Source organism: Panthera pardus, unplaced genomic scaffold, assembly GCF_024362965.1.
Source record: "Panthera pardus isolate Hobbes unplaced genomic scaffold, ASM2436296v1 HiC_scaffold_20, whole genome shotgun sequence".
Taxonomy (NCBI): domain Eukaryota; kingdom Metazoa; phylum Chordata; class Mammalia; order Carnivora; family Felidae; genus Panthera; species Panthera pardus.
Window position 1 is genome coordinate 4,582,788 of NW_026526766.1, and position 15,903 is coordinate 4,598,690.

The 15,903-nt window shown below is 55.1% G+C and overlaps 1 protein-coding gene across 1 annotated transcript in view; it reads right to left on the reverse strand.

Moving 5' to 3' along the window:
- Positions 1-7,545: 7,545 nt before the first annotated feature.
- Positions 7,546-15,903, reverse strand: part of ROR2 (receptor tyrosine kinase like orphan receptor 2) — a 191,224-nt gene continuing 182,866 nt past the window's right edge. The window contains exons 7-9 of the mRNA XM_053907744.1: positions 14,869-15,114; positions 11,539-11,741; positions 7,546-9,973 (exon numbers count right to left, since the gene is read on the reverse strand). Coding sequence (XP_053763719.1) covers positions 8,531-9,973; positions 11,539-11,741; positions 14,869-15,114 — 1,892 coding nt within the window. The 3' untranslated portion in view covers positions 7,546-8,530. The remainder of the gene's footprint in view (positions 9,974-11,538; positions 11,742-14,868; positions 15,115-15,903) is intronic.

Consider the following 15,903-nt stretch of genomic DNA (forward strand, 5'->3'; position numbering starts at 1 on the left):
CCCTTTTTTTCTGGCTGTGAACTAAAATTATTTCTAGGAAAAGAGACAGAGAGGGAGCTCAGTGAATTAATTCAAGTTTATTTTCTAGTGGCCTCTAGTGGCATTTGTCAGAACTGCATCTCAGTCGGTGCTTTGGAGACCCCTGACTGCCCCAAAAGGCTGAGGACACCCTCCCCGCCCCCCCGCCCCCAGCCTCTCCTCCCCCCCCCCCCCCCCCCCGCCAAAACTAGTTCCCGGCTCAGGTGAAAAGACACCACACTCCTACGCAGCTAACCCTGTGGGGTAAGACTGGCTTCTCGTCCCCATTAAAAAAATCAAAACTGCTTACCACCAGTTTCTCTTTGCCACTCCCTATGATTCCAAAACCCCAACCTTGTGAATTAGAAATTCACGGATTGTAGGGATAGATGTAGTTAATACGGCAAATTTCTCAGTTTCTGTTATTCTGGTTATTCCGTCTTGTATTAGCGGGCGCCCCGTTGCTATACCCGCATGGTTTTGTTTCCAGTTAAAGTGAGTGAAAAAGCCACCGAGGGTCACAAGGAAAGGAACTTTGAGCACAAACCTTTTCAGAGGATTCTTGGTCACAGTGTATCTTAGAGGCACATTTGGCGAGTAAAGACCAGATCGTGTCAACTGCCCACTCTCGCCAAGGGGTCTCCCTTCGTGCTGCTGGGTTTTCCTCAGACAACGGAATACCATGGACATTCGAGAATGTACTTTGCTTCTCAGCCCATCTGCTGGATCTCACTGGTTCTTCGCACAACCCCCAGCACAGCAGGCTGCCACCAGCATTGGTCACCATGCTAATCTAATGATCTCGCCTGGGGTCAGTTTGGAGAGGGTCTTGTGTGGTTCCTGTGGCCCAATCCATTGGACGGACGTCGGACGGAACGTTTCACCCACAATGAGATCCGCACCTGCTGTTCCAGGGAACAGTGTTACCTCCAGCGTGTCAAGAACGGAGTTTGCCACTAAGCACTCTCATTTCCTTGCACGTATCAGGTTTCTATGCGACTGTTTCCGCAAAAAAATGCCCCCAAGGTATAACCAAGCTACTGAAATTTATTAAGAGAAGACATCTAGTGCAATGAACACACATATTGATCGGACCTCCATCATCACCAGCTCTCATCAGACCACTGCACTTCATGAAGTGAGCGCCCTAAGTTTGTAAGAAAGGAATGGGACATTTCTCTTTTGCTAATGAAATCCACCCTGAGAGCGATCTGAAGTAGCTAGAAACTTAGCCTTATTGGATAATCATTAAAACTCGAAGAACATGTCCCCGGAAGGAAAGGGAGGGCCTGGTTCTCCGGGTGAGATGATGGCCTTGCTCCCGGAGCCTCCAGGAGCCCGAGGCCTCTCTGCTCCCTCCGGGGACGGTGGGGCACAGAGAGAACACCTAGTGTATTGTAGGGGCCTGTGAGCACAGGAGATGTGAAAAAGCAACAATTTTGAAATTTCAAAAAAAAAAAAAAATACAGAAGCATTCTGTGCCCCCATCCAGCTCCTACATCGCCACATTGTCTTCTTGATGTGCACTTAAAAAACTTTGCTTTGGATGTTTTTATTTATTTTTAAGACAGAAAGCACGAGCAGGGGAGGAGCAGAGAGAAAGGGAGACAGGGACCGAAGCGGGCTCCGTGCGGACAGCACAGACCCCGACACGGGGCTCGAACGCACAAGCCATGAGATCATGACCTGAGCCCAAGTCGGACGCTTAACCGGCTGAGGCCCCCAGGCGCCCCTATGCAGTATTTTTAAAAGCAAAGTTAGGATGTGGTATGTGTGCTCCTGTATTCACTCAGGAGCAAGATTTTGCAGCAGGCCTGATCAGGGGTATGATCTTGGAGGACTGAGGATCGAAACCAAAGGCGGGGGCATCTGTCACAACCACAGGGGTTCAGAAGAATAAGCGATTTCCACCAGCAGCCAGCCCTGAGAGCGATGAACACCTCTTTGGGTTTTCCCTACGTTTATGATAAGAGGAAATGCTACATTTCACTCAGAGGTTAGTGAAAATAAACATGTGGTTTCCCCACCACGTTCACAGGCAGGTCTGGAGGCGGGGGGAGGGGGGGGCACCTGCAGGTCTCCAGGGCCCTGCCAATGTCTTCTGAGATCCAGGAAACGCTGGGGTCTCTAGATGAAAGCGGATCGTCCACAGAAAGACCCCAGGAATCTATAGTCCTCACAAGCCCTGACAACAGTGGGCAGCAAGTCGCCAGTGTGCTCGTGACAGCGGGGAAAGTTTCTGTCCTTTGTCGCTGGCAAAGGCAGGGACCTGATCTAATTACACCTGAGGGACCCTCATCGGTGGCCACAGCTGGCTTCTGCCCAAGGCATCACTGAATGGCAATTAGTGCTACCCCGGCGGGGGTGGAGGTGGGGGTGGGGGTGGGGGGAAACAGCCTGTTTTCACAGTATTTCTTGCGCAATAACCTTCCTCTTGAGAAAGTGGGAACGCTCCCCGTCTTGTTCATCACGGAATCCAGCCAACTGGACACACTCAAGAAGTATTTGCTGGGGCGCCTGGGTGGCTCCGTCGGTTGAGCGCCCGACTTCGGCTCAGGCCATGATCTCGCGGTCGGTGAGTTCGAGCCCCGCGTCGGGCTCTGTGCTGACCGCTCAGAGCCTGGAGCCTGTTTCCGATTCCGGGTCTCCCTCTCTCTCTGCCCCCACCCCCCCCCACTCTGTCTCTATCTCAAAGTTTGTACCAAATGTCCACGTGGAGACAAAAACCTGACGTGCAGGAAGGATCTCTGCGAGGGGATAGAAATGTTCCGAAGTTAGATTCGGGTGAAGCCCGCACGCTTAACACATTTACTAAACGTCACTGACTTGTGCACCCGGAGGGGGTGAATTTTACGGGAGTCAATTACAGCACAGTTAAGCCTGTTAAGAAAAGAGTGATAGACTCCCAGTGGAGTCTGAGGGGTCCTGGAGACCTCCACCTGAAGGAAGGGGAAACGCCTCCTCCGGAGCCCAGAAGGAACTCCCTGGTACAAAATGCTGTGGGTCTCCCGGGGTAAGCAGTGCAAAGATACGGTACCTCCGAGCCTGGAAACGAGGTAAAAGCCAGACGTGGAAGTGTCGTTATCTACAAGTGGGAAGGCTGGGCCATTCCTCACCTGCAACAGTCATGCAGACACCCAGTCACATCGGATTTAGTGCCGTGGCCAAAGTACGCCCTTGTGCTACCCACGGGGAAAGCTCTGTGTGGACACCAGTAGCAGGAGGAAGGGTCCTGAACACTAAAAACCACCTTTCAGGCAACTTGCACGTTAGTTTCTTCACCCTCTTTCCGGGCTCTTTTTTTTTTTTTTTTTTAATTTTTTTTTTTTAACGTTTTATTTATTTTTGAGACAGAGAGAGACAGAGCATGAACGGGGGAGGGGCAGAGAGAGAGGGAGACACAGAATCGGAAGCAGGCTCCAGGCTCTGAGCCGTCAGCCCAGAGCCCGACGCGGGGCTCGAACTCACGGACCGCGAGATCGTGACCTGAGCCGAAGTCGGACGCCCAACCGACTGAGCCACCCAGGCGCCCCTCTTTCTGGGCTCTCAAAGCCTAATTTGTGCATCTCAAAGTCACGGCGAATCTTCTCAAAATTCTACGGTTGCATGTATTTTTTTAATTGAAGAAAAAAAATTTTTTTGGAGAGACAGAAAGTATGAGTGGAGGAGAGGGGCAGAAAGAGAGAGAGAGAAAGAGAGAGAGAGAAAGAGAGAGAGAGAGAGAGAGAATCTTGAGCAGGCTCCATGCTCAGTGCTCAGTGCAGAGCCTGAGGTGGGGTTCAATCCCACGACCCTGGCAGGATCACGACCTGAGCCGAAATCAAGAGTCAGACACTCAACCGACTGAGCCACCCAGGCGCCCCATGGTTGCACGTTCTTGGGATCGGCTTAGACTGGCGTTCCCCCAGAGAGGTGGCTTTGGTGCAGGTTTCCTTTAAAGACACCGTAGTGAGGAGACACTTTCTAGTAAGGAATGAAGAGGGCTCTTCTGGGCATGTCTACAATTTATCTTTAAGCAAAAAGAAACGGAATCGGGCATTGCAGAGTCAGGCCTTGTTACATGCCCATGTCAAACGAAGACCTCCTCGGGCCGGACTCTCCTCCACCTGTACATACATCCCTCCTTCCGAGAAAAAGGAGAAGCTTCAACGCGGAACTGGCATGAGTTGGGGCAGCAGCACAGGGAGGGACCAGGCTGCCTTTCCTCCCCCCAGTTCCCTTTAACCTGCCTGCACCCCGCCTCCCCTCCACTAAGAAAGAGCGGGAAGCAGGTAACACCCCTCACCTGAACTCAGCCCCCTGGTGGATGTGATAGCGAATGACACCTGTACTTTACTACCTGGAGCGGGGGTGCAGGGGCGGTAATACCCATCCTGGGCTGGCGGGTATCCGTACAGCTGCCTTCTGGAGTTTTCTCACTTGGTCCTGTGTCTCCCCGGGTAGCCGCACATGCCCCTAAGGCCTTCCGACACACAAGGGATGGTTCATCAAGCTGCTTCTCTGCCTCTGGGCAACATTTCCCACTAAGGCCTCAGCACTGCAGAGTGGGAAAAAGTGAACAGGACACATTCCAGAAAAAGCAATACTAGGGAGTTAAAAATGCTAACTTGCTCTTTTTTCTCGAGAGAGAGAGAGAGAGAGAGAGAGTGTGTGGGCAGCAGGGGAGGGGTAGAGGGAGAAGGGGAGAGAGAGAGAGGATCCTAGGCAGGCTCCACGCCCCGATGGGGGCTCAAACCCACAATCATGACCTGAGCTAAAATAAAGACTCGGATGCCTAACCTGCTGAGCCACCCAGGACCCCCCCGTCCCGTCCGGTCCTTTTAAAAACATGTATGAGCACCAAGCCAAGGCTCCTCAGTCCTGCTCAGCTTTATCCCCACCTACGCCTGCAGGCGAACAGCGTTCCAGGCCCGGGGGCTCGGGACTGGCACTGAGACATCACTGAGGGGCACTGCGAGAAATTTCTCCAGCAGACCAGCTCCCTACCCACCGGAGGGCACAGAGCCCCAAGATACATGGTCACCATGAAAGAAAGCAAGGCAGGAAACAATCTGTAGAGAAGGGGACCGCGTACGCATTGAAATAAAGGGCTACAGATGAGAACATACAGGTACGTTTCCTCATGCGTGTACTAAAAACTGGGGGGACCCTTAACAAGCCAATGACGGGAGTTTACCTGGAGGGACACGGGGCGGACGGGACGGGCCGTGTCTCTGATCTGCAGGAGCGAATTCACTAGGCAGTACTTAAGTGAAACAGAAATACAGAATTATGACAGCGCTATTCTGGTTTCAACACCTGACCCCGGGGCTCATGTCCTCGCGGGCCAGTGCCAGGGAGGCTAAACCCAGGCTTCCTCCACCTAAATAAAACCTCACTCCTATTTCAAGAGCCAATGGCTGCGTGCTCACCAAGTATCATGCCAGGAAGTACTTAGTCTCTAGTACTTTGGGGACCGATGAGGAGGGAGGCGGGGGCGTGGTGGGAGGGGGACAGACCTTCCGTAGGTCACCTTGGCTCATGGTGGCGAGGTTTCCAGACGGTACTCCGAACTCCATTTACTCTTAAAAGTTAACCTCTTAAAAGTTAACCTCAAACCTCCCCCCACCCCCAAAAAAAACGGTTTAAATGTTCCTGTAAGAATCCCACACAGAACTGACATCTGTGTAAGATCCGTTTCAAACAAAGGTGTAAAATCACCAAGTGCCCCCACGTAGGTACCGACGCCGAATTTCCGAGGAGGAACCGAATGTCAAGGGAGCCTATTTAAAAAATGTTTCCGTGTTGAGAGAAGCAAGAGGTGTTCTTGATTGAGAGGGGAGGCTACCGTATACGGTGGTGTTTGGTCCAACCCTCTAAAATTAGTACAGAAAAATCAGCCGTCGCTCTGACACGCTGTTCCAACAAAGACCGTTCGTCAAAAAACAGAAGAACTGAAAAAGCTATTTGTGGCTTTGCACGGCTTGACGAAACCAATCACACGTACACGAGTTACTCAGCAGCTTCGGCCATCTCCCGCCGTGGGATGGACGGGGACGGGCGTGCGGCCCGCGCACGGCGCGCGGGACGTTTATCTGAATCCTGCAACTTGGCTCTAACGTCAGTGGTTCCAGAACCTCCCTACCAAGTACCTGTTGTCCAGTGGACTCCAGAAACTCAGTCACCTTCCTGAGGATGTAAGAGACTTTACAGTTAGAGCCGTAACAAAAGATGCCGTGTTTACCCAACAAACAAAATCCCCCAATTCAAAGCCTCTCCTGCTCCGCAAAAAAAGCCCTGCCAACTTTTCTGCAGAGCCTCTGCTGGGGGCTCCAAGGCGCCAGCGGCCTGGGCCGCTGTCCCTGGCTGGGCACCGAGGGCTGGGGAGCCGAAGCGGCAGCTGCTGCCCGCCTGTGCCCGCGGCCAGGTGACAGTTCCCATTTTCCACTCTCAGGTGTCAACCCAACGGTTAAACCATCAGGTCAATGCAAACGGGAAGCAGCCCTATCCGATCCTGAGTTCTTTTCCTCCGCACCTCAGACCACACTCGTCAGGAGCAGGGGGCTCCGGGGGGTGGGGGGGTCCGGGGGGGGGGGGTGGTGTCCCAGTCCCAACCGCCCAATCATGCCACTTCCTCTGCCAAGCAGGGAGGCCTTCCGGTTTCAGGATACACATTCCTACATCCTAGCTCGTGTGTCAGCAGCATTCTGCCAAAGCAGCGGGTGAGGGCTGCACACGACGGCCCTGAAGCTCAAGATGACCTCAAGGGGCTGCACCATCACGTGGTCCGGTCTGTGGCTCCGTGGCTCGCCCGGGGGCCCTGACCACCCCATTTCCGGCCGCTTGTACAGGCAACATCTTGGTCCCATCCAGACCCGCCGGGGAGCAGAGACGGCAGTTCTCCAGCACACGTGATGCAAATTCCCCGCTGAGCCCCGCCGGCCCCAGTGCCATGGACCCACTGCCACCAGCTCCGACGGCCTCCTCCCAGGCAGGCACTGGGGCCAGGCTGCCTGCCGGTCCCCCCCGCAGCTGTGCTGCTACAGTGGCCCCTCTCCCGACCGGAAGCCCTGGAACCCCCGGGGGCGGGGGCCGGTTCATTCGGGCTGAACCGCCCAGTGAGCAGAGGCACAGGCGGCCCTGGGCGGTGGTACAGGCAGCCCATTCCCAACTCACCGCCTCGCCCCCACCCCCGCCCGGCTCCAGGGCCCTGGGAAGTGCCGGGCTCCAGGTCCCCAGCTGTCAGGGGCCATGGGACCTCGGGAGGAGACAGGCTAAAACCCCAGACCAACTTCACGTCATCGGCCTGGAAATCACCTCCGAGAGACCCTAGCAGAAGAGCAACGGCATGGATTTGCATCTGTCACGTGGCAACGTACGTCCACACGCGGACGGAGTTGCCGGTCCTGGACGAGACCGCCACCCCCCCCCCAACCCCGACCCACGGCAAGCACTCAGCCCCAGGCATCGCCGTGGGGTCACGCAGCACCTCCACTGCCCCACGTCCTCGCAACCCGCAGAGAGCCGACCAAAAGTTCTGTTTCGCTTTATTGGATACGCCAGGTATGGGAGTTACAAGTGAGAGCCACCGGGATGCGGGGGTCGCGCTGTGACTGAGCGTTCTCTCCCGCCAGCTGGGACAGGAGCGGACCTCGCCTCCACGTGGCAGGAGCGCAAGCAAACGAACGCACGAGCAAGATCCGGTGGCATCCCGGCGCGGGTGGCACCAACGGTTAAATTACTAAAGCGCACAATACGTCAAGGCAAATGGTGCAGAAACCACATAAGTTACAGTTTTCGGGCCTGTACATGATTCTCAAGACACGAAAGAACAACACCGTGCTCCGTACAACGTCGCTCCTCACGTTTCCAAACCCAAGAAACGCTTTCCAGAAAAGTGGGCAAGATACACATGCGGGAGAATTCAAACCATTTCACAAAGATACAAAATCCCATCGGCGGGTTTCTCTTTTTTAAGGCACATTTTCATTGAAGGCACACAGAACTCCCACCGCAGGAGCCCCGGGCTCGTGGGACGCTGGTCAGTGGCAGCATCCTGTTCCCGCCGATCCTGGGTGGCTGAAGGGGGAGACCGACCCTGGCCGGGGGGGTGGCGGGGAGAAGGCAGGCCTCCCCCGGCCTCACACAGGCCAGCCGCCGGGAATCTCAAAGCCCGAGGTCGCACCTCGCCGCCACCCCCGGGACCTGTTTTCCCAAAGTTTCATCACATTCGATCCATATGCCAACGTGGAGGGAAGATGCCACCTACGTTCCTGCCGAGCACGGGCAGAGAGCACCGCCGGTCTGACCTCAGGGAATGCAGGCCGTGCAGGTGGGTGCCACCCATTTTCCCGGGCCCCCGCCCCCGCCCGGCTGGGTGCCACGAGCACCCACACCCTCCAACCACGAGTGGCCACCGCGGCAGCTCTGTGCACAAGAGGACGACGAGGAACAGATTTCGCACGGTGACACCGCAAACCAGCCCGGTGGGGGTTGCCCGAGCCTCCCCGGGTGCCCGGCGGCCCGTTGCCCCTCAAGCTTCCAGCTGGTCCTCGGCCTCATCCATCTGCAGAGTGTCATTGTCCCCCAGCAGCTCGGTCTCCGGGACAGAGCCGTCCTCCTCCTCGGCTTCCTGCACAGGGCTCTGGGCCGCGTCCTCCGGGGTGTTCTGTGCGTCCTCGGTGGCCTCGGAGAGCAGGGCCGCCCTGTCCGCCATGGACGTGTTGGAGGGCGCGGTGGTGACGTAGCCCGTGCTGGTGGAGCCGCTGCCGCTGTGGTGGGAGCCAGGCTTGGGGACCACCTGGGCGGGCACCTGCTGCGGGGCCATCTGCATCGGGATCTGGACCGGGTAGAAGTTGGGCAGGTAGGCCCCGTAGGCCGGCACGGGCTGGTACCCGTTGACGGGGATGTAGAGCTGGGGAGGGGGCACCATGGGCCTGATCTGGCCCTTCATGGGCATGAACGGGGGCTGCGGGAAGGGCTGGGCCTTCGGCTTGGGCCCCCCGTAGCGGGCGTTGCTGACGTTGCTGACCGGGCTGGTGCTCAGGGAGCTGGTCTGCGTGGCATTGCTGGCCCCCGAGGTCTGCGCCGAGCTGTTGTAGGCGGACAGGTTGCCCCAGGCCCGGAGCCGGCCGTGGATGTCCTTGAAGCGGGGCCGCCGGCTGGGGAACTCGTTCCAGCACTCGAGCATCAGGGCATACACCCAGGCCGGGCAGTCGTCGGGGCAAGGCAGCACCTGCCGGCTGCGTATCATCTCCACCACGTCCTGGTTGGCGTGCCCGCAGTAGGGCTGCAGGCCGTAGCTGAACACCTCCCACAGGACCACGCCGTAGGACCAGATGTCCGAGTCCACGGAGAACTTGCCGTACACGATGGCCTCGGGAGACATCCAGCGCACGGGCAGGAGCGCGCTCCCCATCAGCTTGTAGTAGTCGGCCGAATACACTTCGCGGAACAGCCCCAGGTCCGAGATCTTCACGCTCAGCTTGTCGTACACGAGCACGTTGCGGGTGGCCAGGTCCTTGTGGACCACGTGGTGGCTGGACAGGTACTCCATGCCCGAGGCGATCTGCGCCGCGACGTGCACGAAGTCGGGGGGCTCCAGGGTGGACTTCACCGTGCGGTCGTCGTCGGTGCTGCCCACGTCCGAGTGTGGCGAGCGCATGACCAGGAACTCGTGGAGGTCCCCGTGCGAGCAGTAGCTGAACACCATGCTGAGCGGCTGGTCCTTGGTCACCACGCCCAGCAGGCACACGATGTTGGGGTGCTGCAGCCGCGCCCGCAGCATGGCCTCGTGCCGGAACTCCTCCCGGAGCGGCCCCTCCGCTTTGTCCTTCAGCGTTTTGATGGCCACGGCCTGGCTCTGCTCCCCCGGCGTCGGGCCGAACAGGTGGCCTTTGTAGACCTTCCCGAACCGGTCCTCCCCGAGCTCCTCCATGAACCTCACCGAGGACAGGCTGATCTCCTTGAGCTTGGCCTGCCGAGGAGAAGAGGCCCAGTGAAACACGGGAGGGGGACAAGCAGAGCAGCTGGGAACGGCGGGGGGAAAGCTTAGGGGGCAGTCCCAGCAAAGCCCCCCGGCCCTGCCCACCACTCTCTGCTCTTCAACACGCTCTGAAGCCGTGAGGCTGCCTGAAAACCTTGAACGGCTCCCAAGCAGCCTGCAGATGACGTCCCCCCAAATACTCTGGGGACGCCGTCGCAGTGCGCGTGCACCTGTTAACGCTCAAGCGCACACCGCCCCCCCCCGAGCCAAGCTGGGCTCCACTGTCCCGGGGGCACCCCTGGACTCTCCCAGCCGCGCCCCCACCCCGGCCTTTCCTGCTGCTCTGGAAATGTGGCCGCCCTCAAACGAGGTTCTGCGACCCCTCACCATCCATCCCCAGAGCCCCCCAGCAAACACACAGTGACTGCCGGCTACACAGCTGAACGAGTCCACTCTACCTCCTTCAGAGCCCAGATGGGAATGAGCTTTCCCCCAGTGCCTGCAAGTAACAGAAACGTCCCCTCACGTAAGGCAGGCGGGTGATGACTTTCTCTTGTGCTGTATTTTGGGGTGCTCTCGCTGTCCTAGGAGCTCTCGGGGAGGGGGGTGGCCTTCAGCAGCGCTCTGTCCTACCCCCACTAGGAGTCTGCTGCGACCCAAATCCACATGGACCAGAAAACACACCCCAGCCCCTTGGAAGAGCCAGCCTGGCCCTCGGGTCGTGGGCCGATCCAAACCCTTTTCCTTTTGTTCTCCCGTGGGGAGCGCGGAAGCCCTGCAGGTTCAGGACCAGGATGGCTCCCTCGGGCTCCCTCGTTAGCGCGCAGGCCTAGGCGGAGGGGGGAGCCGTAGAGGGTGGGGCGGGCGATCCCAAACACGCCTACAGCTTACTTCCTAAGCACACGAATGTCCTGATACGTCTTAGAGAACATACAGCAAAATCAAGGGCGGTTTAAAATAGTTACGTGTCAGGGTGCCCGGGTGGCTCAGTTGGCTGGGTGTTGGACCCCCCTGAAGTTTTGGCACAGGGCATGATCCCAAGGTCCTGGGATCGAGTCCCGCATTGGGCTTTATGCTGAGTGTGGAGCCTGCTTGAGATTCCCTCTCCCTCTGCCCCTCTCCCCAGCTTGTGCTCTCGCGCTCTTAAAATATAAAAAATAAAATAACAAAATAAAACAAAATAAAGGAAAAAGAAAAGAAAGTAAAATGAAAATTAAAAAGTAAAAAGAAAAGAAAGTAAAAAGAAAAGAAAGTAAAGAGAAAAGAAAGTAAAGAGAAAAGAAAGTAAAGAGAAAAGAAAGTAAAAAGAAAAATAAAACAAAAGAAAGTAAAAATAAAATAAAGTAAAATAAAAATAAAACAAAACAAATTAAAAGTCAAAATAAAGTAAAAATAGAACAGAGTAGAATAAAAGAATAGGATAGAGTAGGGTAAGAATAGACTAGACTAGACTAGACTAGAATGGAATAGAACAGAACAGCTACGTGTTGAGTTTCGAGCAAATCGAGAAGCCCAGCGATCTCCAGGTAGAGGCTACGCCTGGAGGGGCGGGAGACCTGCTTATGCTGGTTGATGAGAGGCATCTCCACGTCCTGGCTGGGAGAGGCCATCAGCTGCCGCCGCTGTGGTGTGGACGCAGAGGCCTTCTGCTTATTCCGACACATGCAGACCAGGAAGAAAAGGCACGCGATGACCAGGGGAATCGCGATGCTGGGAACCAGGATGTACAGAATTCCCATCCTGCTGCTGTCCTGGGGGCCTGTGAACAGCAAGGGTCACGAGTTTTTAAGAAATATCCCCCTTCCCACCCGACGTTCTCCACCAGCGCCCGCCCCCCCCCCGCCCCCCGACTCCACTATAAGAGTCAAACACAAATGGATACGTTTATGAGACACGATCCCAAACTGCCACCAAGGAATCAAATGGGAATGCCCAGCCAGCACAGAAGACAAGTGAACTCAAAGGGTCTTACGGGAGTAATAACCAAGGTACTGGGATGAGCAGTGACCCTTGTCTGCAACATTTGAGGATTTTCCACATTTTCTGTATAACGGACACATATTCTTTTAAGATAATAATGAAAAACGCATTTGATTTGAAGGGCACAGGCAGCCAGCGAGTTTGACCCTATACGGTGTGCAACTGGGGCTCGAGCATTCTTGAAGAAAGCATGGTGGGATGTGGGAGGCCTCCGTGAGGATTTACCTTTCTCCGTCATGAGAAGCAACACTCTGTCTCCCTCTACAGGATTTACGGAGACGCACAGGGGGCACGCTGGACTGAAGCACGGTCCCAGACCAGGGTCTGTCTGTCCCTCCCGTCAGTCCCATGCCGCCCACCCCCACACATAAAATCAAAACTCTCCTGGCCCCGCCCTCGAGGCAGATGTTCTAGAAGCCTCAGGGGCAGTGGAGATTCCGGGTCATGGCCATTTGTCATCAGGAGGGCCGGGGGAGATTCCACATGCCCCTCAGGCCAAGGTCAGTGATGTGAGCTCAGTCCAGACACCCTTGCGACCATCCATCTTTTCAAAATCGCCAACAGATAACATGCTTATTAAGGACTCTAGTGTTACAGGAAAGTGGGTATTCCTAACAGCACATTCACCAAAGGCTATCCCACTGTCAACAGGTTGGCGTTCACCTGATTCTCTATGTGTATTTTAAGGTGACCCTGAAATAAACGGTATTCGGCTATTTCGGCACACAGAAGCAACAATTTGACATGTTTTTTAAAAATAGAATTATCAGTAGAATTCTTTTCAGATAGAAATCATATCACCCATATTTTCCTGTTCCTGGTTTGGTGGCAGAATAACACATCTCAGACAAGGCTGTTTCATGAGAAACAGACAGCCCTACGCATTCTTCAATGGCCGCACACAATTCCACGGTACGGATGTGGTTCGATCACCATCCAACCCCCTACTGGTAAACAAGCAGCCTGTTTCTTATTTAGTTACTAAAAGTGACACTGCAATAAATACCCTTAGCATTTGTGCCCTCTTGAGTGCAGGTATTTTTGCGATGTAAGGTATTCTTAGAATTGCCAAATCAAACGCCATACAGATTTTTAGGTTTTGGTTTATTTTTAGCTACAAAAGTAATCACTGCTCGTTGTAAAAACGTCTTACATTTTAACATCTCTGTAGGCCGTGGGAAATCACCGCTGAAAGTTTGGTGTGCAGTGTTCCAAAGCTTCACCCAAAAAATGTAGGTGCCTATGTGTGCTCACACACACACCCACACACACAACCCTTTCCTCTATGAAGAAAGAGACAGAGAAGGGGAAGGAGGGAGGGATGCAGAGAGGGGAGTTGCGGGGAGGAAGAGCAAAGAAATAACACAGCTGTTGCCCTACAATTTCCCTCTTTCCCTCAACAGGACACCATGGACATCCTCCCTTGCAGGAAATTGTTTTAGACAACTGTAGCATTCCACGAAGTAGCTTTACGATAATCTAACTACTGGCATTTTCATTCTTAAAGTTTATTCCTGCAGCGATCACACATTCTTGAAGGCCAGTGTTAAGATCTGCGGTGACAGGTGCCTGAGTGGCTCAGTCAGCCCCGTAGCTGGCTCTTGCTTTCAACTCGAGTCATGATCTCACAGAGATTGAGCCCCTCGTCGAGCTCTGCCTGAGATTCTCACTCTTCTCCCTCTGCCCCTCCCCTGTTCTCATTCTCTCGAAAGAAAGAAAGAGAGAAAGAAAGAAAGAGAGAAAGAAAGAAAGAAAGAGAGAAAGAAAGAAAGGGAAAGGAAAGGAAAGGAAAGGAAAGGAAAGGAAAAAGGAAAGGGAAAGGAAACGAAACGAAACGGAGGAACGAAAGGAAAGGAAACAAAAGGAAAGGAAATGAAAGAAAAGAAAAAGAAACATCTGTGCTGAGTAAAGAGTGGCAAATTTGGAACTGCCCAATTATACTTCCAGAAGGTGACGGATGCTAGTTTTCACTCCTGGTGGCTGCAGGTGGAGACGTGCCCGGCCCGGGGCCAACAGGGGCCAAAGTATAAGACTCAGAAGGCTCTTCTCTCGGGGTATCCAGGCTGATGGTATCCAGGCTCTTCTCTCGGGGTATCCATTTATTTTACGGCAACACGTAAATAAATGGTTGCAATAGAGAAATAACGTTTGTAGTTTGTACTGTCTGCAGCCCTTATTCCTGTTCATAACGTAACAGAGAAATTGCAGGGAAACTGGTTACAAGACTGAAGTCCTGTTCTTCCCAACTCTGCCGAGCCCACCTATGAAAGCTGGCGCAGCGGGAGGCAAGGGGGGGGCCAGGCGGTGTTGCGTCCCTAGCGACCGACGCCAGGAAGCACCCTATCAATACAGCAAAACCTTGCATTGGGAGTAACTTGTTCTGCGAGTGTTCTGCGAGACGAGCAAACATTTCTAATAAATTTTAACTTGATCGATGAGTGAGGTCTGGCGATACGAGTCGTATGTGACGCCGGACGTCACATGATCAGCCCCGAGCCAAGGGTTCTTGAAATTCGCTTTGGGTCACAAGCATGTTTCCGGGACGAATTACGCTTGCAAATCAAGGTTTTATCGTACCGGCACATGTTCCGTGACGATGCTCGTGCAGAGACGAGGGGCCTAACCGAGCATCCCAGCACCACACACAGGTGACAGAGGGCCCCCAAAACGTAAACAGCAGTCCACGGAGCGGTGCAATTAGGGGTGACCAGCCCACGCCTCCTCAGACCTGCCTCTAACTTAAAACGTCCTAGAATGACCAGGTATGACTTCCCTAACTGCCAACGGCTTTACTTAAAACCGACAATCACGGTGGTGACGTGGGGGCGGCGGCAGCCCCACGTCCCCACGAGGTCGCACACAACAGTCAACACGTTACAAAAAAAAGAGAGAGAGAGAATACATACTACAAGGGGGTACGTCACACAGTTCCATGCGTACGTTTTTATTCTGCGTGAAGCACCAGGGGCCCTCCATCTGCCCCCCGGGGTTCCGGCAGTACGCGTGGCCCCCTCCGAGCTCGGGGAAGTCCGTGCTGCTCAGGTGGTGGCTGTGCGGGAGCTGCAGGGCCCACGGCTGGCACTGGTGCCCGGACTTGGTGGTGGTGGCGGTCCCCCGGTAATCCGTGCCGGAACCGTTGTAGCACTGATGGTCTGCGAGGGAGGATGCGTTAGGAGGCCCGAGGGCAACGGGCAGCGGCCCACTGCCGGGGGGGGGGGGGACGGACAGCACCCTTCTTCAACTACCCCACAAACGGAAGCAACGAAACCGCCCACGTCTCCCACACTGGAAATTTCCAGACCAAAAGACTGTACGTACGTAGCTTCCCAGAAAAGCGCCACTAAAAGTCATGACTTCATGAAGCCCTGAGCCCACGAGTGAAACTGGGGGTGCATCTGGGGCGCCTGGGTGGCTCAGTCAGTTGAGCGTCCGACTTCGGCTCAGGTCATGATCTCCCGGTTCGTGGGTTCGAGCCCCGGGTCGGGCTCTGTGCGGACAGCTCGGAGCCTGGAGCCTGCTTCGGATTCTGTGTCTCCCTCTCTCTCTGCCCCTCCCCTGCCCACCCTCTCTGTCTCTCTCTCTCTCTCTCAAAACTAACCATTCAAAAATTTGTTTTAAAAATTGGGGGTATATCAGGGACACACAGGTGGGGAAGAAAACCCACCCGGCGTTATACCACGATCCCGAAACCACCTCTGGGACCCACCAGGAGCCTGCATTCCAGAATGAGGATGTCAACCCCAACCTCATGTTCACTTGCAGCAGAGGCAAAGCAGAAGTGAACGGGGTGGGGTGGGGGGGGGGTAAACCCCCAGGCCCACAGCCTCGGAGACCCTCTTTGCTGCCCAGCGAGGACACCACGTGCATCTCTGCAGCCCAGGAGGAGACCCAGAGAGCTCTCTGAGCCAGACCTGGGGTGTGGGCGTTGAACAGCGGTCATA